Source organism: Vipera berus (assembly GCF_964194415.1).
Source record: "Vipera berus genome assembly, chromosome: 10".
NCBI classification, from domain to species: Eukaryota; Metazoa; Chordata; class Lepidosauria; order Squamata; family Viperidae; genus Vipera; species Vipera berus.
The window spans coordinates 6,439,938-6,467,270 of NC_138213.1; the positions used below are offsets into that span (position 1 = coordinate 6,439,938).

Genomic DNA, 27,333 nt, shown 5'->3' on the forward strand with positions numbered 1-27,333 from the left:
TGTCTCCCTTACTCCCTTTAGTAGACTAGACATACCCAATTCCTGTAACCGTTCTTCATAGGTTTTAGCCTCCAGCCCTCTGATCATTCTTGCTGCTCTTCTCTGCACTCTTTCCATAGTCTCAATTAAGAATTAAGAACAATTAAGATTAGCCTTCCACTCGCCCCTAGATAGCAGCTCATTAGCTGGAAGCAGAGCCTTTGACAAGTAACCCAGGAAGGGGGACGTGAAGGTAGAGACGGTTAAGACATGGAAGATGAAATCCACGCATGGCCTCAGAGATCAACCTGTGAACCAAGCAACTGCTTCAGTCACGCATTCACCTCTCAGCTGCAAACTCAGCTAAGATTTCCTTCTGCCAGCAGATGAGTGGGCAGGTATTTCTGTTGTCTGCTGTGAGAGATGAATGCCAACACCGAAAACGGTGCTGTTTTATTTCAGCGGAGGACAAAACATAAGCAAATCTAAAAAAAATAACCTCAAAACACGGCAAAGGCCCTTCTTTGGGAACCATCCAAGCCAGGATGCTGGCGAGCGCAGGAGACAGGCAGAATTTTTAAGAAAGGAGAAAGACAAAAAGAAAAAAAAAGAAAAAAAAGATGCAGCTCACCAACCTCCTTCTGTGCCTTCTGAGCGATCTGGCCTGGTCTCCTTGTGCTGGCTTTCGGCCACTTTGACGGCAACAGCTCGGCAAATCGCTCCAAGTTTACGATCCAGGGAGCGGACTCCGGCTTCTCGGGTGTAGCTAACAAAAAGCAGCAGCCAAGGGTGCCCTTTCAGTGGTGTGAACGGAAGCCAACACCACCCAGGAATCCTGGTTGGGGCTACAGATCTCATGAGCTACCTTGCATCTCTGAGTTTGAGTGGGGAGGGGGCTCTGCAAATGATCTAACATGCAAAACAATCTAGGCCAGACATGTCAAACACAAGGCCTGGGGGCCGGATCCGGCCCGCAAAGTGGTTTCATGTGGCCCGCGAAGCCATCCTGGAAACAGTGAGAGAACGGCCCCCTCTGCCTTGGCCCTGGCCCAGAGACCCTCCTTCTGCCAAAGACCCTCAGATTTGTCCCACTCCTGCCCAGGCCCCCATAGGCACCCTTGATGTGAACGATGTAGAGCTGGCCACGCCCACCCAGTAGGCCATATGCACTCTAACCACGCCCACCCTGGCCATACCCACCCAGCCCCCTGAGGGCAACCGCAATGCTGATGCGGCCCTCAATGAAATTGAGTTTGACACCCCTGATCTAGGCCAAGCGTTGCAATGAAACAGAATCCGCGCCTCAGTATTTCTGCAGAGGATGCTGATTATGTTGCCTGCGGTGGTGGGGGCAAAATTCACAATGAAGACTTGGCTGAATTTGCCTACGGAGATTCTCGAGACATCCAGGTCACGGTTGCTGTAAAGGTGCTTTTTCAAAAGGCAACTGGACTCTTTTATTATCTATGGTTACTTTTGTCTTACTTTGAGAGCCAAATTCTGCCACGTCCCAAAAAAGTGTTTGGTTTTTTTTTTTCCAAAAGGCAACCGGACTTTCTTGGTTTTTCCTTGAAGATGTTTCGCTTCTCATCCAAGAAGCTTCTTCAGTTCTGACTTCAAAACTGAAGCAGCTTCTTGGATGAGAAGCGAAAAGTCTTCAAAGAAAACCAAAATCCAGTTTTTAAAAAAGCACCTTCAGGACATGGCAGAATTTGGCTCTCAAAGTAACACAAAGCTAACACAAAGCACACAAAGTGGAAATGGTAGGCCAAGATCACACATTATCCCTAAACGCTGCTTCTTCTAAGACAAATACCACCCACAGACACATTTCTCTTGTCTTCCAGCTACTTTTGTGTTGTTTCTCTCCTTTGCAAATCTCTTTTCCATTTCTGGAACCCCAAATGAGGAGGCCTGTTCAAAGATTCAGCTTGAAAAAGTCATTATCATTGCCTGTGGATTTTTTTTTAAACATTTGTCTGCCTTTTTTTGTTAATTATTCAACTAATAATAATAGGCAACTGATGTTCAATATTATCACTCCGGTTTTTGTTATACTGTCTGACACTGGTGGGGATGTATAAATTTAGAATAGTTAAGAATGAAGGCCTTATATTAATAAGCAGAGACATTTATGTTGCAAAAATCCCACTCTTCGAACATTCTTTGATAGTAAAATATTCCAAATTTAAAATTTCACAGCTAAAACGAAACGTGGTATAAAATTTTAAAGGCGTAAATCATTACCGGGTGATAATGACCAGCGTCGCTTCTTGGGGAATCTGAATCTGCTGAGGAGTCAGCCCGTGCTGTTCCAGCTGTTTCGGAATCAAATGCCGATGTGCAATTTCTATCTTTTCCTCTTGGGTGTATCCTTGGAGACGGTTCATGAGAGGAGATAGGAACTTACATTTTAGAAGTGACATTTTAAAGAGGGTTATTAAGTTAAGTTGGTATAGTTAGTCCTCGACGTAAAACCACAATTGGGATCAGAATTTCCAAGACGGCTGTTAAGTAAGTTATGCCCAATTTTAAAAATCTTTTTAGCCCTGGTTGTCAAGCACATCGCTGCAGATGTTTAGTGAATTCGGCAGTCATTTTGCAAACGTGACTCCACCCCAAATGACTTTTTGTCAGCAGCACCCCCACCCCCCAGGAATGGAATGGGACAACTTGCTGAGCCGACTCACCATGGGACAACTCAGCGCAAGGCAACGGAAGAGAGGGAGAAGTAGAATGTCAGCTCACCCCGGTCCATGACTACTCGCCACGGGACAGCTCGCCCTGCGACAAGAGTTACACTAATATCGAAGAAATAGTGGAGAAAGGATGCCAAAGGAGGGACGAAATGAAATGCAAATGACAAAAATCAAAATGATTTTTTAACTATTTTAAATAATTACACTGAATTGTCGAATTGTCCCGCAGCGAGTTGGCTGTGGAAAGAAACAATGGTTGGAAACTGATCAGAGAGAGAAGCAATCTAGAATTAAGGAGAAACTTCCTGACAGTGAGGACAGTTAACCAGTGGAACAGCTTACCCCCCGAAATTGTGGGCACTCCATCAATGGAAATTTTTAAGAAGAGACTGGACAGTCACCTGTCTGAGATGGTGTAGGTTCTCCTGCTTGAGCAGGGGGCTGGAGTAGAAGACCTCCAAGGTAAGGTAAGGTAAGGTAAGGTAAGGTAAGGTAAGGTAAGGTAAGGTAAGGTAAGGTAAGGTAAGGTAAGGTAAGGTAAGGTAAGGTAAGGTAAGGTAAGGTAAGGTTCTATTCTATTTTTAAGAAGAGACTAGACAGTCACTTGTCTGAGATGGTATAGGTTCTCCTGCTTGAGCAAGGGACTGGACTAGAAGACCTCCAAGGTCCTGTCCTGTCCTGTCCTGTCCTGTCCTATTCTATTCTATTCTATTCTATTCTATTCTATTCTATTCTATTATTCTATTCTATTCTATTCTATTCTATTCTATTCTATTCTATTCTATTCTATTCTATTCTATTCTATTCTATTCTATTCTATTCTATTCTATTCTATTCTATTCCTGCTGTGGCAAGTTGTCCCATTCCGGCTCACCCCACCCTTGAGGATTTCTAATTTGAGAAGGTTCAAATCTAAAGCAAGACAAGGCCTGCTGCAATTCCTCTCTTTGAGTTATCCCTTGTTGAATTGTTCCATGGCAAATTGTCACACAGCGAGTTGGCCCGTGGCAAGTTGGCCAGGCCGAGTTCGCTAGGGCGAGTTGTCCTAGACGCCTTGGCAAGATTTGAAATGGCGATCATTTGACCCTACAATGCTGCAATTACTGTAAATACATCCCTCTCTCTGAGACACACATGCACAAACACATCGTGTTTGTGTTACCTGGAACCTGAATGATCTCCATTCTGTCCAACAAAGCAGCTGGGATGGTGGCAGTAGTATTAGCGGTGGCTATGAAGAGGACTTGAGACAGATCAAATGCTACGTTTAAGTAATGGTCTGTGAAGTTATGGTTTTGCTCAGGATCCAAGACCTTTCAAAAGCAGAAACAAAAAAAATGAGGGGTTTTTTTTTACAAGCATTACCGTGCATATTTAATTCATTTCATTTAGCTAAATATGGCTACATTTTTATGGACTCATGCAACACAAAAATGCAGATATAATTTTAGGGTGATTTCTATACAGTAGCCAAAACGAATTTAAGAATAATATTTTCACAATCCTTAGTGAGTAGATACAAATAGGGGTACTGAAATACCAGAGAAAGATATGCAAACTCCCGCTTTAAAAAGAGGCCTTGTTACTGCAATTTTTAGCTAAGAACATTTCTAGGCACCTTCCAGTTCTGGCTACTGAACTACAGTTCCCAGGGTTCCATGGGAAAAAAAGAAATGACATCGAGAAAACCCACTGATTCGAGGCTTCACTTGCAAGAGGTTCCGTGTTTGCTCCCATCATAACTGATTAAATGGAATCAGATAATATATGACAGGAAAAAGACTGACACCTTGAACAGGAGTGACACTTTCTGTAAATAAATACTGGGCTAGAGTAGACCCATAAGCAGTCTGATATGGTATAACTGTCTGTCTCTTTGTTCCAGAAGCATCTGGGCATAAAGCTGATCCAAAAGCAAGGGACAAGAAAAGAAAGAAAGAAAGAAAGAAAGAAAGAAAGAAAGAAAGAAAGAAAGAAAGAAAGAAAGAAAGAAAGAAAGAAAGAAAGAAAGAAAGAAAGAAAGAAAGAAAGAAAGAAAGAAAGAAAGAAAGAAAGAAAGAAAGAAAGAAAGAAAGAAAGAAAGAAAGAAAGAAAGAAAGAAAGAAAGAAAGAAAGAAAGAAAGAAAGAGAAAGAAAATAAATGGTTGAATGCTAGCAACAAAAAGGATGAGGATTTATGTTTTTGATCATCCCAGGGCTGTGTAGGGAATTTTTTTCTGCGTCGCACTGCTAGGAGTGAACATCCCGGAAAGCCTATCGTGAGTGTAAATGCTTCTATAGCAACATTAATCTATGTATGTTTTGAAAATCCTTGCACATGAAAATCACTGCAAAGTCAATTCTAATAAATGTAATAGACCAGGCCTGAGTAACTAACTTCCAGATCTGACAATGTTATAGTCTCCTCCCAGATCAAAGCAGAGGAAGAGAACCAATGAGCTGGCACAGGCCAAATTCTTTGGCCCCTGCAGGCATGAAATGTGCCCCACCCTATTTGATCAGCGAGATCAGTGGGATGTCTTACTTAGCAGGCGGATAAAAACAACCAGAGAAGAGGGTTCAAAATGTCAATAGCTGCCTTTTTTTAAAGGAGGCTGGAACAGACACATGGGAGAATCACAGCAAAGGCAGAACACCAAATGCAACAGGCTACTTTCCATTGTGTGCAGCGTAACTGCAGGGGGTTTTTCGCGGTTAAGGGTTTATCAGCTGGAAACCACGCTGAGACCACCAAGACAGAAACGTGAGGATAATCCACCTGCCATCAGCAGGAGGGGAGCATATTCAGAGGTACAAATATTTCCAACCAAGCCCCCGCCTCGGTCATATTTCTCTGCCAAACGGCCACCCAGGAAATACGTCACAGTCACTTGAATGCGCTAATTAAAGCTAAATTAAACAAAAGCGTCATTCTGATTTGGGTTGCCTTTCAAGGTGAACATCAGAACTGCCGGCACCAGTCTACATCTTTTTTTTTTTAAGGGTCACTTGGCTGAAGATTTGCAGACCGAAGTGAGCAGAAGGCTGCCAATGGCGATAGCCTTTCCATATTTCTGGACATGCAGTATATTTCACATTCTATCCGTAGTTTTAATCTCTTTGGAAGAAAATGTGCTTCAGGGATGGAACCAGTTCAGAGAAGGCAACTGGGTCGGGTGGGGGTGGGGGTTATTTAAGTGGACTCTAGTAAAAGGACTAAGAGGGTAGGAATGTGGACCATACTGTTTCAGTCCAGAGATGGGGTTACTGCAGTCCTTTTCTCTAACATGTATTTACTTATATAAAGTAAGTTTTTTTAAACATGGCACCACCACCCCATGGAAAACATCCACATTACTGACTGGACTCCCTCAAACCTTGGAAATGTTCAGAAACAGCTGGAAGAATGCTAGGCTTGAGGTACTAAGTTTCAAGTTCATAAGATAACTATGCTCCAATTTTATGGACACATTTCTATTATTTCAAGAGCCATCCCTGCAAGTTTAGTTGAAAGATAAATAACCAGAAGAATACGGGGATGGGGTGGAAGCGAAGTTGCCCATTAACCGTTAACGTGGAGCCAGAGAAAACCCACAATTCCCCTGGTCCCACTCTCTGAGCCAAGACAGGCAGTTTGCTGAGGTTTTAGTATTTATTTAAGTTACATTTCAACTTATACATTGTTCAGCTCTTGTTTCCATTTTTTTTTTCTCCTTGGAGGGAGGATATACAGCACTTTCTCTTGACAACGCATGAGTGGCAACCTGCCGTGGATCAAATGTATACTAAGCTGCTGTCATTCTCTCCATTCTGTAGGTGTGCAAATTATTTCCGATCATTCCCAAGCTCTCTTGTGCGCGCCTTTGTTGCTAAGGCAGCAAGCAAAAGCCAACAAACACAACTCCGAGGAAATAGCGGAACTCTGAAGTAAACAAGCTATGATATAGCATCGTGGCAATCTTTAAGGATTGTAATGGCTTATTACATGACCAAGGGGATTTCAATGATTGGACTAAAAAGAGCAGGGCTAAAGTTCAAAATTAACATGTTAATGTGTTGGGTTTTCTTGTTATTTTCATGATAAAAAGAATAAAATTAGCGGGCATGACTCTATTAAGAAGAGGTGTCAACTCCCCTGAAGCATCACATCTGCTTTTCTCCATGACTCCCTAATTTCAGTACTGGGTTGTGCTATATTGTTATATTCTGAATTGGGTATGTCTAGTTTAAGGCAAAGAAGGACAAGGGGTGACATGATAGCAGTCTTCCAACATCTCAGGGGCTGCCCCAAAGAAGAGGGAGTCAAGCTAGTCTCCAAGGCACCAGAAGGCAGAACTAGAAGCAATGGATGGAAAGTAATCAAGGAGAGAAGCAACCTGGAACTAAGGAGGAATTTCCTGACAGCGAGAACAATTAATCAGTGGAACTTCAGAAGTTGTGGGTGATCCATCACTGGAGGTTTTTAGGAAAAGACTGGGCAGCCACTTGTCTGGAAGGGTATAGGGTCTCCCGCGTGAGCAGGGGGCTGGACTAGAAGACCTCCAAGGTCCCATCCAACTCTGTTATCCTGTAAGTGAAATTGATTGTTTTACACAAGTCTGGAATTCGTACAGATTTTATACACTGGGCGTTAAATTCAAATATAAAGACGGAGAAGAAGAACAGGTTATTCAGGTTTGCCAATCCAAAGCTATTGGCGAGGTGCTTGTACCTTCCAATTCTGTAACGCTGAGAAGAAATTGGAGCATTTCAACTCTCCTAGAGCTGAGTTACGGTGCAGGAAATACAACCATGTGAAATGAGGAGATGGATATACAGTAACCATGGGGTTTGGTTTTGTTTCTGACCCTTCCAAGATCTGCATGAGCCCGGGGGGGGGGGGGGGGGGAAGCTGTTGCATTAAGACATGATGAACAAGATCCATTTGAGATACCAATGGGAGGACGAGATTTCACAGCTGCAGCTTTGTTTTGGAATCAGGCACACTCAACCCACAAATCCAGAGAACTTGTCAGCAAAGAAAACTGCTCGAGGGCAAGAGAAGACACCCAATGAATCATACCGGAGCGCAAGGGATTTGCTTTCTGTAGGTGGAAAGAGGCCAGAACCTCTGATGGCTTTCAGAGTCTATTCTGAGATCTACTGCAACCTTCCATGATTGCCAGATTTCTCGGGACTATGCATCGCAAGCCAACAGAGAGAAAGCTGCTTTTCGGAAAGGGCTCCCGATTCCGAATCGATTGCGTGCCTACTAGCAAAATGTTTATATGCATCTCACAACCCATAAACACACAACTTGACTTACGACCACAATGGAGGCCAAATCTTATGTTGCTAAGCGGGACGGCTGTTGAGTGAATTTTGCCCCATTTCACAATCTTTCTCGCCACAGTTGTTAAATCAGTTACCACAGTGGTTAAGTTGGCAACGACGATTAAGCTTCCCCATTGACTTTGCTTGTCTGAAGGTCGCAAAAAGGGGGATCACGTGACCCCACCACCCCTCCCAGGACACTGAAACCGTCGTAAATATGAACCAGTTGCCAAGCTTCTGATTTCTGATCCCGTGGCCCTGGGGATGCTGGAAAACAGTCATAAGTCATTCTTTTCAGGGCTGTTGTAACTTCAGATAGTCATTAAATGCTGTAAGTTGAGGACTATCCGTAGCTAGCAAAGTCAGCACTATTCAAATGGGAAATCAAATACGTAAAAACAACTGGTGGGAAAAACAAGAAGTTGTGAATGGTCCAAGACTTAAGTTTTTAAGAAGAGACTAGACAAACATTTTTCTGAAATGGTATAGGGTTTCCTGCCTGAGCAGGGGGTTGGATTAGAAGACCTCCAAGGTTCCTTCCAACTGTATTATTTTATTCTTATTATATCTTTTATTCATTAAACATGAACCTCAGTCAACTGAACATTCAAATTGACTGGCGCTGATGGTTGACACGGGTTGCTGCCAGCATCCTAGGTATCAACCAGGCACATCATCATCATCATCATCATCATCATGATTATTATTATTATTATTATTATTATTATTATTATTATTATTATTATTTAGCTATCAATAAATGGTTAGTGAATACATTTCATACTGCGCAATATTCCAGTTTGCTCTCCACATTTATCAGCGATTAATGTCTTTGTGTATTACACAAACATAAATCTCTATATGAAATGTGTATAGGAGTATACAGATTATATACACAATCTACAAAATATGGATGACAGCCAGGAACCTAGCCAAAATCTCACCTCAGTATGTTGATGTTTGAGAGGCAGCTCCTCCTATAAATTTTAGGTACCCATGGAAGACTTGACCCAAGAAGGCCTCTATGAAAAAAATTATGCCTTTGCTTTTTTCTTTTAATGTCTATTCTTTTATATTAACTCATTTAAATCCACTTGACTTTTATTGCTGCCTCGTAATCGTTTTTATTCTGCCTGTGTAGCACGTCAAGAAATGTATATGGAAAACTGCATAAACTATATCGGAGAAAGAAATACTGAAAATGATGGTTATGCCTATTGAGGCTCCCTCCGTTTCTCCTTGTTCAGCCTAGCGGCCTTCTGTGATTCAGGCTTTTCCACTTCTGTGTATTTCCGAGTCCTCTCAAGCTCTCACTGGAGATGGGTTAAGTGAGCAACGCTACGTTACTATGAACAATTCTCACGTAATGCAGGGTGGAACGTCCACAACGCCTGAGCGACTGACTGCACGCTGCTGTCAACGTAATTTATCCTTTCCATTATGGAATGAACACACATCCTTTCTGCTTATCGGCTTGAATTATGGCCTAGAAGAGTGCTGCTAATTAAAATTATACATCATACATGGGCATGCAGGAGTTTGAACATTTGTCAAAGACGGAAAGCCATCTCAATTAGCTTTCCTTACTAGAACTTTTTAAAAGAGTATAATACACTGAAAGAGTTGAGAGAGAGTCAACAGAGATGGGTCAAAAGTCCTGCCGGGCAACTAATGTTTCAGCCAAATCTCAGTCTGGCTCCAAAGCTTGGTCCATAGCAATTCCAAATAGCAGAAGAGGCAGCAAACAATTCTTCCTACCCGATCCTCCTAACAGAAATCACTTACTTTATCAAACTTTTGTACTGCAAAGGTCTGACACTAACCTCCAGTTATCGTGAAAACCCTGGAGTTATTTGAAATTTCTAGCAGCTTCCCTTCCCTCACCCAGCAAGGCTTTCATTCACAGGATTCAAGACAACTGTGTCACAGAATCACAAGACTTGCACAGACTTGGCAAACAAGTGAAAATCGCCTGGAGAAAAAAGTTGCTTTTTTTTTTTTTTACTAAGAACAATACAGTATTGCCGCCTTAAATTAAGTTTTATTCAGCGTTCGGCTGTCAGCCCCAGTGGAGACTTTACAAAAGTCATAAAGAGGGTGTGAAGGTAATAATCTGCCCCATTTATTTTACTATCAAGATACTGTTTTCAAAGAGACAAGATTCAAGTTGACTATTTGCGATCCGGTTATCACCTGAGCAGGAAAGGAAGATCAAATATCATCTTCAGGCTCTTTGTTCCAATGGTGGTGGTGGGGTGGTTGGTTGGTTGGTTGTTGTTGTTGTTGTTTTGCATGAAAATAAGATTAAAAAGAAGCTTTTGTGCATTCAAAATTCCTAGTCCCATAAGAGTCAGAATCATCTCTGCAAGCATTGAGAGGCTGGCCTGTACTTTCTGCACGATTTCTCTTGTCTACAAATGTTCTCCATTAAGAAACACTCGGATTCCTTTCTCTCCACTCTGACCTTCAAGAGGAGGACATCTAAATTTAGAATGAATGCTCCCTTGTTGACGAACATAACTGGAAATAAGACATTCCGCTCTGATCGAGCAACAAGTGCACCTTGACCTTAACCAGAGACTAGCAACACATTTTGAAACTTAACATTAAGAAAACCAAGATCATGGCATCTGGCCCTCTCAATTCCTGGCAAATAGATGGGGAAGAAATGGAGGTAGGGACAGATTTTATTTTCCTGGGCTCCAAGATCACAGCAGCCAAGAAATTAAAAGACGGTTGCTCCTTGGGAGGAAAGCCATGGCAAATCTAGACAGCACACTAAAAAGCAGAGACATCACCCTGTCAACAAAAGTGCATATAGTCAAGGCTATGGTCTTCCCAGTTGCAATGTATGGCTGTGAAAGTTGGACCATAAGAAAGGCCGAGCACCAAAGAATGGAGGCCTTTGAACTCTGGTGCTGGAGAAGACTCCTGCGAGTCCCTTGGACTGCAAGGCAATCCAACCAGTCAGTCCTAGAGGAGATCAACCCTGACTGCTCTTTAGAAGGCCAGATCCTGAAGTTGAAACTCAAATCCTTTGGCCACCTAATGGGAAGGAAAGCCTCACTGGAGAAGAGCCTAATGCTGGGAAAGGTTGAGGGCAAGAGAAGAAGGGGATGGCAGAGAATGAGGTGGCTGGATGGAGTCACTGAAGCTGTAGGCGTGAACTTAAATGGACTCCAGAAGATGGTAGAGGACAGGAAGGGCCTGGAGGAACGTTGTCCATGGGGTTGCAATGGGCCGGACACAACTTTGCAGCTAACAACAACATCAACACATTGAAAAATTCCAGCCCTTTCCCCAAGCTACAAAGAGCAAAACATATTTAACATTCAAGACAAATTGAATCCCAAGGTGTCATTTTCCTGAACGCTTCAGGTATGTTACTGCCTTAACTATGGTAGCTGAGGATGGGTGACCAAACACTCAGTGTTGGTATGTAGGCAGCGAACCTCTTTCCTCACCTGTGTAAGTGCGGATTATTGCCAAACACTTAGTGCTTTTTGCCCGTCTTAAAACAACCTCAGAAATATCAAATAAATTAATCTACATTCTATAAAATAGGGGGTGAGCAGAATAGAGTTTATTTTTTAATGTAACGCTGTGACCCGCAAACCAGAGCACAATGCAAAAATGTGTTTACTTAGAATTACTCAGAAGAATTACAAAATTAGGGAATTTGCTTTGAAAGCCAAAATTAAACGGAGCAGCAACCACAATTCTTCCCCACACCAATACAATCCTGGATATCCAATTCCCCCACAAGCTTTTTATTATTATTATTTCAGCACTATAAAGATGGGATAAAACATATACTGCAGATACTATTTAACTGGGAGTCAAGAGATGTTAGCAATCTACTTCCTATAAAAGATTCTGATGTAGAATCTCTTTGGTCTGGCAACAAATGACTAATAATCCTCTCTAAATTCCTTGTCCCAACATAGGCAGCCTTGTGATATAACACATTGAGAAAGTAAACAGAATGACTTTTTACACCTAATTATAACCATTTTTAACACCATAGCAATGCCAAGTTGCACCAAGCCATCCATCTTGTTTCAAGTGAAAACAATGGTTTCCTAATACGATGTGATTGTAGCACTTGAGAAATATTTCATGAAAAAACAACGGTCTAATGACAAACGACTCCTAATTTTGGCCAGCACAACACACTTGCTATTTCACCAACGCAGCTGATCTCCCTTCCTATTCCTGTTAAAAATAAAAATGCCTTTCCTTAAGAATATCAATCCCCTGTGCTTAAGTGATTACTATCATGGGCTTATGATCCAAAATAGCTATCATTCTTAACATGTTCTCCTATATTAACTTAATTGAACTGGTTTGTTTTTTTAAAAAAGTAACAGTCTCGAATTTCATTCCTCCACCACAGCAGCCAGTATGAATGCAACAGAGATGTTTTCTAAAATCGGTTAATGGATTGAAAACAGCATTCTGCACAATTAAGAGTAAAAAATAAAAAAATGACCACTCCCTATTTTAATAGTCCCAAGATAAACCAGAGATTCTCCCGACTTGAGAACTGAAACAGCCACCAAGTCTCCAAAATGTAATATTCTTAATAACATGCTTTCCTTTAAGAGGTGAAATTTACCTCAAACGTCCGTTTTATCGGAAAATCTATTTCACGTCTTCCCTACCTAGTGGACTCCAGATACGATGGGTGTACAACTTCCAGAATTTTGGCTGAGAAGGTGGGAACTGAGGTCCTGACCCAACCGGAGAGCATAAGGTCAGAATCCAGGGTTCAATCCTTGTTTGTCAGAACGCATCCCAATTCTTACCTCAAGCAATGCAGCCGCAGGATCCCCTTGCAAGCTTTTTCCAAGCTTGTCCACCTCATCTAGGAGAAAGACTGGATTGTTGACCCCAACAGTCTTCAAGCCATTGATGATACGACCGGGCATGCTGCCAACATACGTGCGCCTTGTAAAAAAAAAGGAGAAACATGGAAAGACTGAAATGCATGAAAGCACTCAAAAACTGAAGATGCGACCTTGGCTCAAGTTATGCATGCACACCGTCCCACAATGGACGGATGGCTGCCAAAACTGACGGAGTTTAGCAGAGAGGGCTAAACTGACCGCCTGGATTACAGAAAAAAACACAATTAATTTTGCTTCTACTTGGAAACCGCTTCTGAACTTTGTGTTTGAGGTTGGAAAAAAATCCGAAACTTTGATTTTGGGTTTTGCTGATTAGAGAGGTTTGGTGTTCTAGAAATGGCTAGTATGTGCTATTATATAAAAGTAAATAGTGGAGAAAAACAAATTTAAATAAGAATTTCGTAAACAGGATCTATGACGAAGCAATCAAGATGATCAATTAGAAAAGAAGCTTTATGCTGATGTGGCTATTATTTGCAGGAACATGAGGAAAATGTTCATATTTAGTTGTCATTTATTCAAAGAATGAGAAATGTATTGATTTAAGGTTGACAAAAGAAAATATTATCAGAAGAAGAGAAAATCAAGCAAAGCCATTACATGGACTATAGAATTATAGAAATTAATTGTTATTGTTTTTTTAAATACTAACCCAGACAACACGCTTTACCAAATATTAAGGTGATTATGTTAAAAATCAATAAACATCTATAAAAAAGTAAAAGTTGAGGTTTTATTATTTTATTCTACTGCACCAAAAGGAGCCGAAGTCAATGCTTTCCCCCCCCCTCTACTCTACACTTTTCACTCTTCTCTTTTCCTCCCCTATTTTACCTGTACCTTTTTAATATATATATTTGTATTTTATGCTTTGTTAAAAAAATAACTAAGTTTTGAACTACAAGTTATGCATGCACATCGGCGGGGAGTGAGAAATTGCCTGAAAGGACAAAAATACACGGGATATGTTGTGATTCTGAAAACAGCTAATATAAATGAAGTAAAGGTATGATCAGAGAGTATCAGATCAATTTCAGCTAGTCCAGATTTGTCCACCTGAGGATAGCTTTTCAAGATCTCAGTAAAGGGTCCCTCAACAGCTCTCCAAAATTAGGCCGATAATTTCAGAGAAATCATTTAATAAAGGCACAAAAATTAAAATGCTCCAAACTGATTTTTAAGTGCTCATCAACATAAATTGCAGGTAAAAGTGGACAATCAAGCATGCTCACCTGACTCCTTGAACGCCAATTACCGGTAATTGTGTTCAAGATTTTCTTTACATTGCTAGTTAGTTTAAATAATAAGATTCAGCTCAAATCAAGAGGAAAAAAATTGATAGCTGGAAAGCAGACCTGGATATAACAAGGGTTAACAGAGCAGAGTTGGAAGGGACCTTGGAGGTCATCTAGTCCAACCCCCTGCTCAGGCAGGAAACCCTTTACCATTTCAGACAAACAGCTGTCCAGTCTCTTCTTAAATACTTCCAGTGTTTGAGCATTCACCACTTCTGGAGGCAGGCTGTTCCACTAATTAATTGTTATATTCCGTTAATATTCAAGCATGATGATAAACTATATTTTATTGTAGCAGAGATCAATCCAGTCTCTCTTTAGGCTTTGGGAAAAGCATGTTTTAATTTACAGTAAAATGACTCACACCCTGGTATCTCTTTACTCTCCTACCATCTGGTAGGAGATATAGGAGTATAGCCAGCCGTACCAACAGGCTGAAAAATAGCTTTTATCCGTGGGCTGTTAGGCTTTTGAATGGGATATAATCTCTGTGAACTTATGCAGAATTGACTTGGGAGGCCGGTGTGTGATGTAGTTGGTTCACATGGTGTGGTAGGATGGAGGGTTTGTTGTCACTGTGTGTTGGGGGGAGAGAGCATGGGGGGGGGAGGCTCAGCTAATCTCAATGTACACATGTTGTACTTTGACAATAAAGGTTTATTATTATTTTTAAAAGGTTTGTGTATATGTGTGTATGTATATGCATATACAGTGTTACTTATTCTTACTTGCAGTTCACTTATCACTAAAAAAAATATCCAATAACTTCACATTGTGAAACCTTAGCAATGAATTCATGAATTTCCCGCAGCTAAATCTCACACACACAAAACATAAATCGAGGCTTGTGTGTACCACCATTAACCCCGTGTGACTTCATTTAGCTGAAAGGATGGAGAAAATGTGGTGTTATATAATGGGGTGGCTAATAAAATCCAGCTGGGGATGGAATGTTTTGCCAGCCTCCCTCCCAGGACCCAAATGATGTCAGAAGGCAGGATACACACACACACACACACACACACACACACACAGAGAGAGAGAGAGAGAGAGAGTGTTAGGCATATGGTGTTAGCCTACAATGTTGGGTTGAAAATATATTAACCATAATGCTATGGCTTTAAGAAGTTAATTGGCCAATGGGTGTGTAAGTGTTCTCATGGCCATAAGAGGAAGCTAGGAAAGTAGCTTCTCTCTCTCTCTGAATTCACTGATCTCTACTATTACTGTTTTTGCTCTGCTGTTGGTTTACTACTGTTGTAAACCTGAACTGTGTATTGACCTCTGGACCGGTAAGAAGACTTTGTAGTTTGGATTACTCCTTGGACTGTTGCTATTGTGTATGACTTGGACTGTTTATTTTTGACTGTGCATTTTTGTTCTTACACCACCTCAAAGTAAAATACTTTTTGCTTTTAGAACTCAGTGTATTTCTGTGTGTGACTTTTACTGCTCTCAGTGCCCTTCCTTGTCTGTGCAACTCTTTGGTAGCACAAGGAGACCTCTGCACACTAAATTCCATAACACTGGTTATGGGCCCAGGCCTGTACTGAGAGTTAGTACACACAGTATTCCTAGCTGAGTTTGTATTTGTGTAAAATGGCACAGGAACTGTTGTCAGGCATCTCCTGGATAACCCGGTTGGATGGGACAAACTATGTTTCCTGGTCCACAAAATGCTGCTTGCTTTTGCGCAAGGAAGGACTATGGGCTGTTGTAAATAACCCACCAGATACTACTGCTTGGGATCCAGATGACGAAGAGGATGCAAAGAAGTTAGACGACTTTAAACGTAGCAATGAGAAAGCTCTTTGCATTATTGGACTAACACTGAATGACCAGCAGCTTGTCCATATTCGTGGTGAGGAGTCTGCTGCTAGGTGTTGGGATGTTTTGCGAAGGCTTTATGTTCGAGACAGTGTGGGTGCACATATACACCTTACACGTAAGCTGTTTAGGGCTCGTCTGCAGAAGAATGGAGATATGCTGACCCATTTAAATTACATGAAAGCAACTTTTCAAGAGCTTCATGAAAAGGAGCTGATTTTTTCAGAGTTGCATCAGGTCTACATTATTCTGTCATCTTTGGATGAGAGTTATGATGGATATGTTTCTTCTTTGGAAGTCCTGACCAGAGAGGAACTGACATTGACTAACATTACTGGGAGACTGCTGGAAGAGTCCAGAAGAAGGCGTGACAGAGACCAGCTGAGAGAGACACAGCCACGAGAGGAGCAGCCATTTACCACTGCTTACAATGTCAAGAAATGTTATTCTTGTGGGGCTACAGGGCATATAGCCAAATTCTGTAGAAAGGGTAAAAAACAGAATGTGAATAGCAGTGGGAAGGCTAAGAAGGGCATTGGTTTGGCTATTTCTGGTGAACCAACATCCAGAAACAATGAATTGTGGGTTGTTGATAGTGGGGCTTCACAATGCATTACTAAAGTGAAAGAGAGGTTTGTTAATATGAAAAACAGCAACCAATATGTTTCACTGGCCAATGGTTGGAGGATGAAGGCCTCTGGTGAAGGTAATTCCTATTGTCCATGCATTGATGAACAGTTACCTATGTTATATATACCTAAACTAAGATTCAACCTGTTATCTGTAAGGGAATTGGTTAAGGTTGGGTTTGTGGTAACATTCAGAGGGGAGCAATGCACTATTGAGAGGAATGGAACCTGTGTAACTGCTAATTTGAAAAATGGTTTATTCGTTCTCACAAGTAACCAGGTTAGTACAGTTAAAGCTAACTCAATATGTGAGAACAAGAAGCCACATGATGAATGTATACATTTATTGCATAGGCGGTTAGGGCATGTAAACTTTAACTCACTACGTAAAACAGTGGAATTAGTAGAGGGAGTTAAACTGAAGCCATGTAGTAAGTATTTGAATTGCAATGCCTGTAATCAGGAAAAGAGCAAGGCAACTCCTGCAAACAGGATAAACAGCTTCAAAACAACTGTACCTTTGGAAGTTGTGTTTGCTGATTTAATTGGACCCATGAAACCAAGTTTAGGAGGGTCATGTTATATTTTAAGTATCCTTGACCACTACTCTCGATATGGATTTTGTTATCTGCTTAAGTCAAAGGCAGACACTTTCCAACAATTTGCAAACTGGCTGAAGTTCGTGGAGAGAAAAACAAAGAGAAAGGTTCAGTGCATAATTACTGATAATGGCACTGAATTTACAAACAAGCGTTTTGTTGATATGTTAGAATCTGCTGGCATTGAGCATAAACATTCAGCCCCTTATAGGCCTCAACATAATGCATTTGTTGAGAGACGTGGGCAAACATTACAAGCCATGATTAGAACGATGTTAAAAGATTCTGGCTTAACAGATAGACTGTGGGGGGAGGCAGCAAAATGTGCAAACCATGTTCTGAATATAGTTGTTAATACTTCTACTGGTAAAATACCATATACTATATGGCATGGTAAAAAACCAAACCTTGATTACCTGCACACGTTTGGCACCCCAGCTTGGGTCCACATTCCTGCACAACTCAGGAGTAAAGGCCAACATAGGGCTAGGCAATTATACTTCGTAGGTTATGAAGCTAATCACAGATCCTATCGTTTCTGGGAACGAGGCACAACTAATGTATATAACAGTGCTAGTGCAAAATTCCTTGAGCACGTTGGTTGGGATAGGTTAGAGCAAGAAGCTGTTAATACTGATCCTCTAGTGTTTGAGGACTCCTCTGATAACGTAACTAGTAATGATAATACATCTCCTGTAAATATGAAAGATGAAGAGGAGATAGGGGAGATAAAAGAGGAATCAGAGGAAGGAAAGGAGTCAGAAACTCAAAACCCTGTAATTCCTTGGCGTTCAATGCGTATCAGACATCCACCTGATCGCTATGAAGCTAGTATAGTATGTCAAGTTAGTGTAGAGCCATCTAACTATGATGAGATCAGGATGTATCCTGAAAAGGAACAAGCATCATGGAAAGCTGCAATGAACAGGGAGTTGAATTCTTTGCAGGATCTTAAGGTTTATGTGAAAGCAAAACTGCCACCTGGTGAGCAAGCTATAGGTTGTAAATGGATATATAAAATAAAGAAGGGTGTAGACGGAACTATAACCCATAAGGCACGTTTGGTTGCACAAGGTTTTGCCCAAACTACTGAGGATTATGACGAAGTGTTTGCACCCAGTCTAAGGGCAACTACTTTAAGAGCAGCTTTAGTATGGGCGGCTAAAAACCAATATATGGTTAATCATGTAGATGTTGAAACTGCATATTTACATGCTCCATTGCAACATACTATTTATTTAAGAATACCACCAGGATTGACCAGTGATAGAGACCATGATTGTTGGGAATTAAAGAAAAGCCTCTATGGATTGAAACAATCAGGCTATGAGTGTAATACATGTTTAGTTAATGAGTTAAGTGCAATAGGTTTTGTAGCCAGTAATGCTGATCCTTGTTTGTTTAGAAGAGAACACAACGGAGCATTATCTTTTATTTTATTATTCACAGATGATATTGCAATAATAACAAAAACTGAGTTAGAAGCACAAACTATCATTTCAAGATTGCAAAATAAATTCACAATTAGAAATCTTGGGAAAATAAGCCACTATTTGGGGTTAGATATTGTGAAAACAAATAGGGGTTTTAAGGTGTCGCAAGCCAGTAAGATATCTCAGTTATTAAAGAGATACAATATGGAAATGTGTAAACCAGCAAAAACTCCGATGGCTATGGATTTTAAGGACACTAATGTTGAGAGTCCTGTATTTGATAAGACTATGTACCAATCTTTGATAGGAAGTCTTATGTATCTGAGTAATTGGTCTAGACCTGATATTTCTTACTGTGTAAATCAATTAGCTAGGTACAACAATAATCCAACTGTTAGACACTGGCAATCAGCTAAACGAGTATTAAGATATCTGAAGCAGACTATTCACTACTCGTTATATCTAGAGCCAAATCGTGAGTTAATCCTTACTGCATATGCAGATGCGAGTTTTGCCTCTGATACAAACACTCGTAAATCTACTTCAGGGTTGGCTATAATGTTGGGTGATTCTTTAATTGGATGGAAGTCTATTAGACAAAAACACATAAGCTTATCTACAATGGAGGCTGAATTTTCATGTCTATCAGTGTTATGTACAGAACTGCTAGTGTACAAACAATTATTGTTAGATATGGGTTTAAATGTAAATGATCCATTCATTGTGTATGAGGACAATCAAGCTGCAATAAAGATGGCTAATAATGCTGCAGTAAGAACAAGATCTAAACATACTGATCTTCGTTATTTAAATGTCAGACAATGTGTCAAAGATAAATTAATACAGTTAGAGTATTGTCCATCTGATGTAAATATTGCAGACCATTTTACGAAGGTACAAAGTGCTGTGAAACACAATGCTAATTGTGAAAGAATGTGCATAAGATTGTAAGAGTTATATATTATTCTACCCAAAGGGGAGAATGTTAGGCATATGGTGTTAGCCTACAATGTTGGGTTGAAAATATATTAACCATAATGCTATGGCTTTAAGAAGTTAATTGGCCAATGGGTGTGTAAGTGTTCTCATGGCCATAAGAGGAAGCTAGGAAAGTAGCTTCTCTCTCTCTCTGAATTCACTGATCTCTACTATTACTGTTTTTGCTCTGCTGTTGGTTTACTACTGTTGTAAACCTGAACTGTGTATTGACCTCTGGACCGGTAAGAAGACTTTGTAGTTTGGATTACTCCTTGGACTGTTGCTATTGTGTATGACTTGGACTGTTTATTTTTGACTGTGCATTTTTGTTCTTACACCACCTCAAAGTAAAATACTTTTTGCTTTTAGAACTCAGTGTATTTCTGTGTGTGACTTTTACTGCTCTCAGTGCCCTTCCTTGTCTGTGCAACTCTTTGGTAGCACAAGGAGACCTCTGCACACTAAATTCCATAACAGAGAGAAAGGCTCTTGTTGCTTCTGCACTTCTACCCCTCAGTGGGACAGATTAAAAACTTTTCTCCCGCGTGGAATAGGAAAAATAATTCTACAAAGCAGCTGACTTGTTTATCTTCTCTTGCCATTTGTTTTCGCCCTGTCTGTAGCACCAGAGCAGCCTACCCCAAAGGCTCAGAGGATGTGTATATACAAAGCCCACAAAAACAAGTTCCTAGCCCTGCACTATTATTAGACCTAAAGAATGCAGACAATAAAAGACTCCTTTTTTCTTTTCCTTGGCCTGCGCTGGCATGGCTGGTTACGACTACAAAGGCTTTTTTCCCTTCAGCTCTCGCTTAGCTGTCTCCCGGGATGGAAACACAAAACGGAACAAAATTCAAACTTCACCCAGACAGGACTCGAGGCTAAGATTCCCCACCGTCTCTCCGGCATGGCTAGAGGAATTGAATGAGGGCATGTTGTTTCAAAGGGATAAATGATAAGAAACTTTCTAAGCTCAGGGCAAAACCGTTTAATATCTGCATCCGCAGACCAGCAGGAAGAGCATTCCTTTTATTTATTTATTTATTTATTTCGATTTATATACCGCACTTTTCCCAAGGGACTCAGGGTGGTTTACAGGGCAAATTAAAACAGTACAATATATACAGGTTAAAATAAAATTAAATTAAATAGCCCCAAAATAATTAAAAATTAAAACCTTTAACCCACCTTTAAGTGAAGCAGAATGCACAGTAATCGGTGAGATTCTTTTTTTTAATTTGCCAGAAATAACAAACACAGGGCGTCCTCGACTTACGGCCACAATCGAGCCCAGGCTTTCTGTTGCTAAGCGGAACATTTCTTAAGTGGGTTTTGCCGCATTTTATGACCTTTCCTGCCACAGCTGTTAAGGTTAGTCAAGCGGCCGTTATGTGAATCTGACTCTTCTTGTCATAAGGTCACAAAAGGGGAATCACATGACCCCGGGGCACCGCAACCGTCCTAAATATGAGTCAAGTTGCCAATCCTCTGGATTTTGATCACAACACCATAGGGATACGGCAAAGGTCGTAAGTGTGAAAAATGGCCGTAACTCACTTTTACAGTGCCGTTGTAACTTTGAATGGCCGCTAAATGAACTGTTGCAAGTCGAGGATTACCTGTACAGGGTAGCAAGGATTACCTGTACAGGGTAGCAACTTGGAGTTTGGTATGTCTAGTTTAATGACGAGAAGGACCAGGGGTGACATGATAGCAGCCTTCCAATAGCTCAGGGGCTGCCCCAAAGAAGAGGGAGTCAAGCTATTCTCCAAAGCACCTGAAGGCAGGACAAGAAGCAATGGATAGAAATTAATCAAGGTTTTCTTAGGTTCTCCAATGAAAGGCATATAACAGCCTCTAGTGGTTCCCATTTGAACAGCAAGAAATGTTCTGCTTTTCAGAAGTAGTCTAATCAACGCAACCAAGTTACCGGCTATGCCGGTCAGCAACAGTGGTGAGGGTGTGACCAAATTGGAACCGAGCAAACGGCAATTGCGCATGTACTGTATTTATCATGTATCTGACTTAATCAGAAATACGTGAGCTAGGGACATCAACACTTGGAAGCCTTTGCCCTAGATTCCAGCAGGTTTCAGCGGGTAACAAAAGTTGCCTACAGCACCATCAGCCCCAATGTCCCACTTCTAAATTTTCCCTGCCCTGGATTCAAGAATTTATAGAGGAATTCTAGGTGTCTTTGATAAAATGCAACCATTGGGGAAACCTGATCAAGAAGTTCTACACCAGGGTTTCTTAACCTCCGCCACTTTGAAGATAGGTGGATAGCATGGCTGGCTGGGGCATTCTGGGAGTTGAAGTCCAACTATCTAAAATGGGTCAGAAAATTGAGAAACACTGCTCCGTGAACGAGGATACCACATTCGTTCACAGAAGACATCGTAAGAGGAAGCGTCAGAGTTCGGACAAGCTAACCTGAAGCAGGCTGACATACAATCGTGATTTAAGACGTGGTGGTTTCATAGATCAGCATGAGAAGTAGTAGTGCAGTGGAAGCTTGGAACCAACTTCCAGCAGAGGTAGTAGTAGGTCAATCATCAGCAACCGAGTTTAAACATGCTTGGGGTAAACACATGCCCATCCTCTTGACAAAAATTAAAAATCACATTTAAATAAAATATACTGCTCAAAAAAAAAATAAAGGGAACACTTAAACAACACAATGTACTGTATTTAATATTTAGGATGTCTTCTGCTGTGTTCCCTTTATTTTTTTGAGCAGTATATAAGAATCATAAGAAACAAAAACAAAAAAAAAACACTGGAGGGACCATTAGATCTTTTTCTGCTGTCAGTGTTCTAGGTTTCTGTGATAAGCCAGGGGGGTCTTCAAACTTGGCCCTTCCTTCTATGACGGGTGGATTTCAACTCCCAGAATTCCTCAGCCAGCAAAGCAGGGCATCGCTGCGTGGAGAAGAGCGAAAACTCGGCTTCCCTTGGCCAAGGTTGCTTTCTCTCCTTGCGCAAACACGTGCTTCTTTTCCCAAGGGATCACACACGCTAAATTCAAACCTTTACCTCACCCTAGGCTCCTTGTATATTACCTTATTGCTTTCATTTCCCCTGTTCCAACTTGTAGTCGTGAACATAAATTTCAGTGCATCGGATCATTTGGGCAAGTCAGCACACCCTACGGCCAGTTGAGCACCAAATGGCAGCTGTCAAAACTAAATACTGGCTCAGCCTCCTACAGATGTATCTCATCCCCTTCAGAGCTTCTGTAGTCTTTAGAATCTTTTTTTTTTAAATGGCGATTACCCGACTGATCTTTTTAATGTCCCTCACTTAAACAGCCCCCAAGTCCATTCCTCTGGGATTGGGACAACTATGGCTTGATCCTCGGCCCTCCATGTACTCCTTAAGCTTCTTCTATAATCTTCCTTTAAATAATAGCTACCTACCATCACTACAGTTACGTTGATGGCCCAGGGATGGATTTTGTCCTATTTGGGATCTGTTGGACATAAAGGTAAAGGTAAAGGTTCCCCCGCACATGCGTGCTAGTCGTTTCCAACTCTAGGGGCCGGTGCTCATCTCCGTTTCAAAGCCGAAGAGCCAGCGCTTGTCCGAGGACATCTCCGTGGTCATGTGGCCGGCATGACTAGACGCCAAAGGCGCACGGAACGCTGTTACCTTCCCACCGTGGTGGTCCCTATTTTTCTACTTGCATTTTTACGTGCTTTCGAACTGCTAGGTTGGCAGAAGCTGGGACGAGTAACAGGCAGTCACTCTGCTACGCGGCACTCGGGATTCAACCCGCCAAACTGCCAACCTTCTGATCGACAAGCTCAGCGTCCTAACCCACTGAGCCACCGTGTCCCTTGGACATAAGATAGCCAGGTGCTATCCTATGGGGTTCAAATCCTCTATCATGAATTCAATTCAGGTGTGACTGTTCTTCAGAGGACTAGCGTTTTAAAAGCGTCCAGGTGTTGCACTGGATATACAGAATCTACTTATCAGAAGGCTGTATATACAGCCCACCTTTGCTTAGCTGTCTGGGCAGACCAATGCAGAGGTTACATTAGGTCATGTCTCCACGGATGGGTTTAGTCATATAATACCCTGTAGATCAGCAGCCCCCAACCTTTTGGGCACCAGGGACCGGTTCCGTAGAGGGCAATTTTTTCCGAGGATTGGTGGAGAATGGTTTCACACCCTGCCTGGATCCCGCACTTGCATGGATGGGCCTTCGCTCGCTTGCAGGGCCCGATTGCTAGTGGGCTGTGGACCGGTGCTGATCCAAAGCCTGGGTGTTGGGGACCCCTGCTGTAGATGCTGTCCTGTAAGTAACTCTGGCAACTGCTCCGTTAAGGCAACACTAGTGACATGATTAACAAGAGTGCAACCTTTCATTTAGTCACTCAGGTTAATCTACTTTCCAATCAACACCGAGAGAGGAGAATTGAAGGCAGCGTGAGGGCACACCCTGTGAAGCAGCAAGGTGGGGTCAATCTGCCTCTAGAGAGCGTTTCACTTTCAGGAAAGGCTATGATCTGCATGCATTGCATTAAACTCAGATGGCCACAAGTGGGTCAGAAGACAAGCTGCACAGCCATTCCAGTTGTGTGTGTCAAAAATACTGTGCAGCTTTTCAGATGGGCTAGTACTGAAATACATGTAGATCAAAGCTAAGCATACTTCTAGTAGACAAACACCACACACAATTCAACAGAGTTCAGAATTACGCTCAAAGCTGATAAATGGAAATAATTTAAATACTTTTAAAAAAAAGTCTTTGGATGTTCAGTGCAATGTATTCTCTTCTATATAGGTCTAACTCCTGTAAACCTAACCTGTAATTATAAACATGATTACGTACATGACCACGTTCGGTAGCCTTTACTACTTTCAAGTGGAGCAACAAGAGAAATAAAATCTTTTTTTAAAAAAAAACAACACTGAACGCTATTGTGCTTTTTCCCCCTACTACATCTTTCTTCTGAAGCCATTTCTCCATGGCAGGGGGGTGGGGGGAAAGTGGTTGCGTACAAACGACAACATATTTTTTTCTCTACAACGGGAAGAAACTGGGATGGAAGTAACAAAACGAGATGAATGCTCTTCCACAGCCTCTAAATCCCCAGACAACAACAGCAGCAGCAGCCACAAAGACTTAAAAATACCTGTGACCTCGGATGTCAGACTGGTCGCAGACTCCACCTAAGGCGATGCGGTGAAACTCTCTGCCCAAAGTCTTGGCCACTGATCGCCCCACGCTCGTTTTCCCAACTCCGGGGGGGCCCACGAAGCAAAGGATGGGGCCCTTTAAATTGTTCTTCAGCTGCCTGACTGCCAAATACTCCAGCACCCTTTTCTTCAGTTTTTCCATGGCGTAGTGATCGTTATCCAGAAGAATCCTGGCTGCACGGATATCCAGGCAATCTGTTCACCCAAACGTAAAAAGTTGTGTTTTTTTTTTAACACCCTGAGCTAAAGCAGTTACTTCCGGCAACCGGAAGAATACCATTACAGGGAGCTCCTCGATTTACAACGGTTTGTTTAGTGACCGTTCAAAGTGACGAACGGCACTGGGAAAAAGGGACTTACGACTGTTTTTCACACAACCACTGCAGCCTCTCTCCCCCCCCTCCCCCCGTGGCTATGTGATTCGGAGGCTTGGCAACTGGTTCCTATTTATGACAATCGCAGCGTCCCAAGGTCACGTGATCCCCTCTGGCGACCTTCAGACCAGCAAGGTCAATGGGGAAGCCGGGTTCACTTACTGACCAAGTTACTTAACTTGACAGCTGCAGGGATTCCCCTAACGGCGGTGGCAAGAAAGGTCGTAAAATGGGGCAAAGCTCACTTAACAGGGCGCCTCACAAATTTGGGTTTCCACTGGGGTCGTAAGTCGAGGACAACCTGGATTTAAATAGGGCAGACATGTCAAACACAAGGCCCGGGGGCCGGATCCGGCCCGCGAAGTGGTTTCATGCGGCCCGCGAAGCCATCCTGGAAACAGTGAGGGAACGGCCCCCACTGCCTTGGCCCTGGCCCAGAGACCCTCCTTCTGCCAGAGACCCTCAGATCTGTCCCACTCCTGCCCAGGCCCCCATAGGCACCCTTGATGCGAACGATGTAGAGCTGGCCACGCCCACCCAGTAGGCCATACGCACTCTAGCCACGCCCACCCTGGCCACACCCACCCGGCCCCCTGAGGGCAACCGCAATGCTGATGCGGCCCTCAATGAAATTGAGTTTGACACCCCTGAAATAGGGGATATTTCTATGATCTTTTTTTTTCTTTTTTTAAATGGTATTCTCATCCTAAGAAAATACCCACTGACCTTTTGTGCTCTTGCTCCAGGGTAATTCCACCATCAGTTCCAAATAATTCCGGGTTAAGGCGTATTCTGGCATGGATTGAGGCATCTTTTTTAACCTAGAAAAACAGATAAACCTCTTAACTTGAAGAGCTGAAGTCCAAGTCTGCAGATTATAAGAGCAAAGAAATGAGAGTACAAGCGGCACGTTGTTGGAACCCTTCATGACATCCTAGCCTGCACTAATACAAGCTAAACTTCTGTTGTCCAGTGGAACATTTAAGTGAGTTTCGCCCCATTTCACCACCTTTCTTGCCACCTTTGTTAAGTCCACCAGTCATAAAGGGACCATAGTTCCCCCATGCTGGCTCAGGAATTCTGGGAGATGAAGTCCACCAGTCATAAAGGGAGCCATACTTGATGATGATGACGATGATAAAGTTGGAAGGGACCTTGGAGGTCATCTAGTCCAACCCCCTGCTCAGGCAGGAAACTATACCATTTCAGGCAAACGGCTGTCCAGTCTCTTCTTAAAAGCTTCCAATGTTAGAGCATTCACCACTTCTGGAGGCAGGCTGTTCCCCTGCTTAATTGTTCTAACTGTCAGGAGATTTCTCCTTAGTTCCAGGTTGCTTCTCTCCTTGACTAGTTTCCATCCGTTGCTTCTTGTCCTGCTTTCAGGTGCTTTGGAGAATAGCTTGACTCCCTCTTCCTTGTGGCAGCCCCTGAGATATTGGAACGCTGCTATCATGTCCCCACTCGTCCTTCTCTTCATTAAACTAGACAAAGTGAATCACGGCAGTTGATAAGTTAGTCACGAGACGACACACCCTCTTCACGACCTGTTTTCCTTGTTATCTTCTGGGAGGAGGGGGCTCCGTGGTATCCGAAGCAGAACATCCGGATTCAGTCACAGTTTTGTTCCATACAGTTTTAACCTTGTGAACTCTTAAAGCTTCCTCCTTCCGTTGTCTATTTAAGATGAACAGTGATTAATAGTTATATGTTACTTATATGTAAGGGTGTAGGTCTAAACATGCGTTGTACATAGTTTGTTTAAAGGTGTTATGTATGTGTACACAGCAAGCAATTTCATTTTTAATGTGTGCCACAGGAAAAAATGACAATAAAGGTTCTCTAATCTAATCTAATCTAACCTAACCTAGTCACCCGGTTGTTAAGTGAATCTGGCTTTCCCCGCTGCTTGTCAGAAGGTTGCAAAAAAGCAATCACTTGACGTTGAGACACAGCAACGGCCGGTAAGTATGAATCACTTGCCAGGCATCTGAATTTTGATCACACGACCATGGGGCTGCTGCAAAGGCCGTAAGCGTGAAAACCGGTCATAAGTCACTTTTTTTCAGTGCCGTTGTAACTTTGAACTGTCACTAAATGAACTGTTGTAAGT

General features: G+C 42.1%; 1 protein-coding gene across 5 annotated transcripts in view; it reads right to left on the reverse strand.

The window, feature by feature from the left end:
* The window catches only part of LONP2 (lon peptidase 2, peroxisomal), a 58,093-nt gene that overhangs the window by 24,046 nt on the left and 6,714 nt on the right, over nucleotides 1-27,333 (reverse strand). For all 5 annotated transcript variants that reach the window (XR_014027500.1, XR_014027501.1, XR_014027502.1 and 2 more), the window contains exons 6-11: nucleotides 25,950-26,044; nucleotides 24,786-25,044; nucleotides 12,779-12,920; nucleotides 3,841-3,991; nucleotides 2,227-2,353; nucleotides 615-745 (exon numbers count right to left, since the gene is read on the reverse strand). Coding sequence is in view for 1 of the 5 variants with exons in the window: in XM_081335910.1 (XP_081192036.1) it covers nucleotides 615-745; nucleotides 2,227-2,353; nucleotides 3,841-3,991; nucleotides 12,779-12,920; nucleotides 24,786-25,044; nucleotides 25,950-26,044 (905 nt within the window). In the remaining 4 variants the exon portion in view is untranslated. The remainder of the gene's footprint in view (nucleotides 1-614; nucleotides 746-2,226; nucleotides 2,354-3,840; nucleotides 3,992-12,778; nucleotides 12,921-24,785; nucleotides 25,045-25,949; nucleotides 26,045-27,333) is intronic.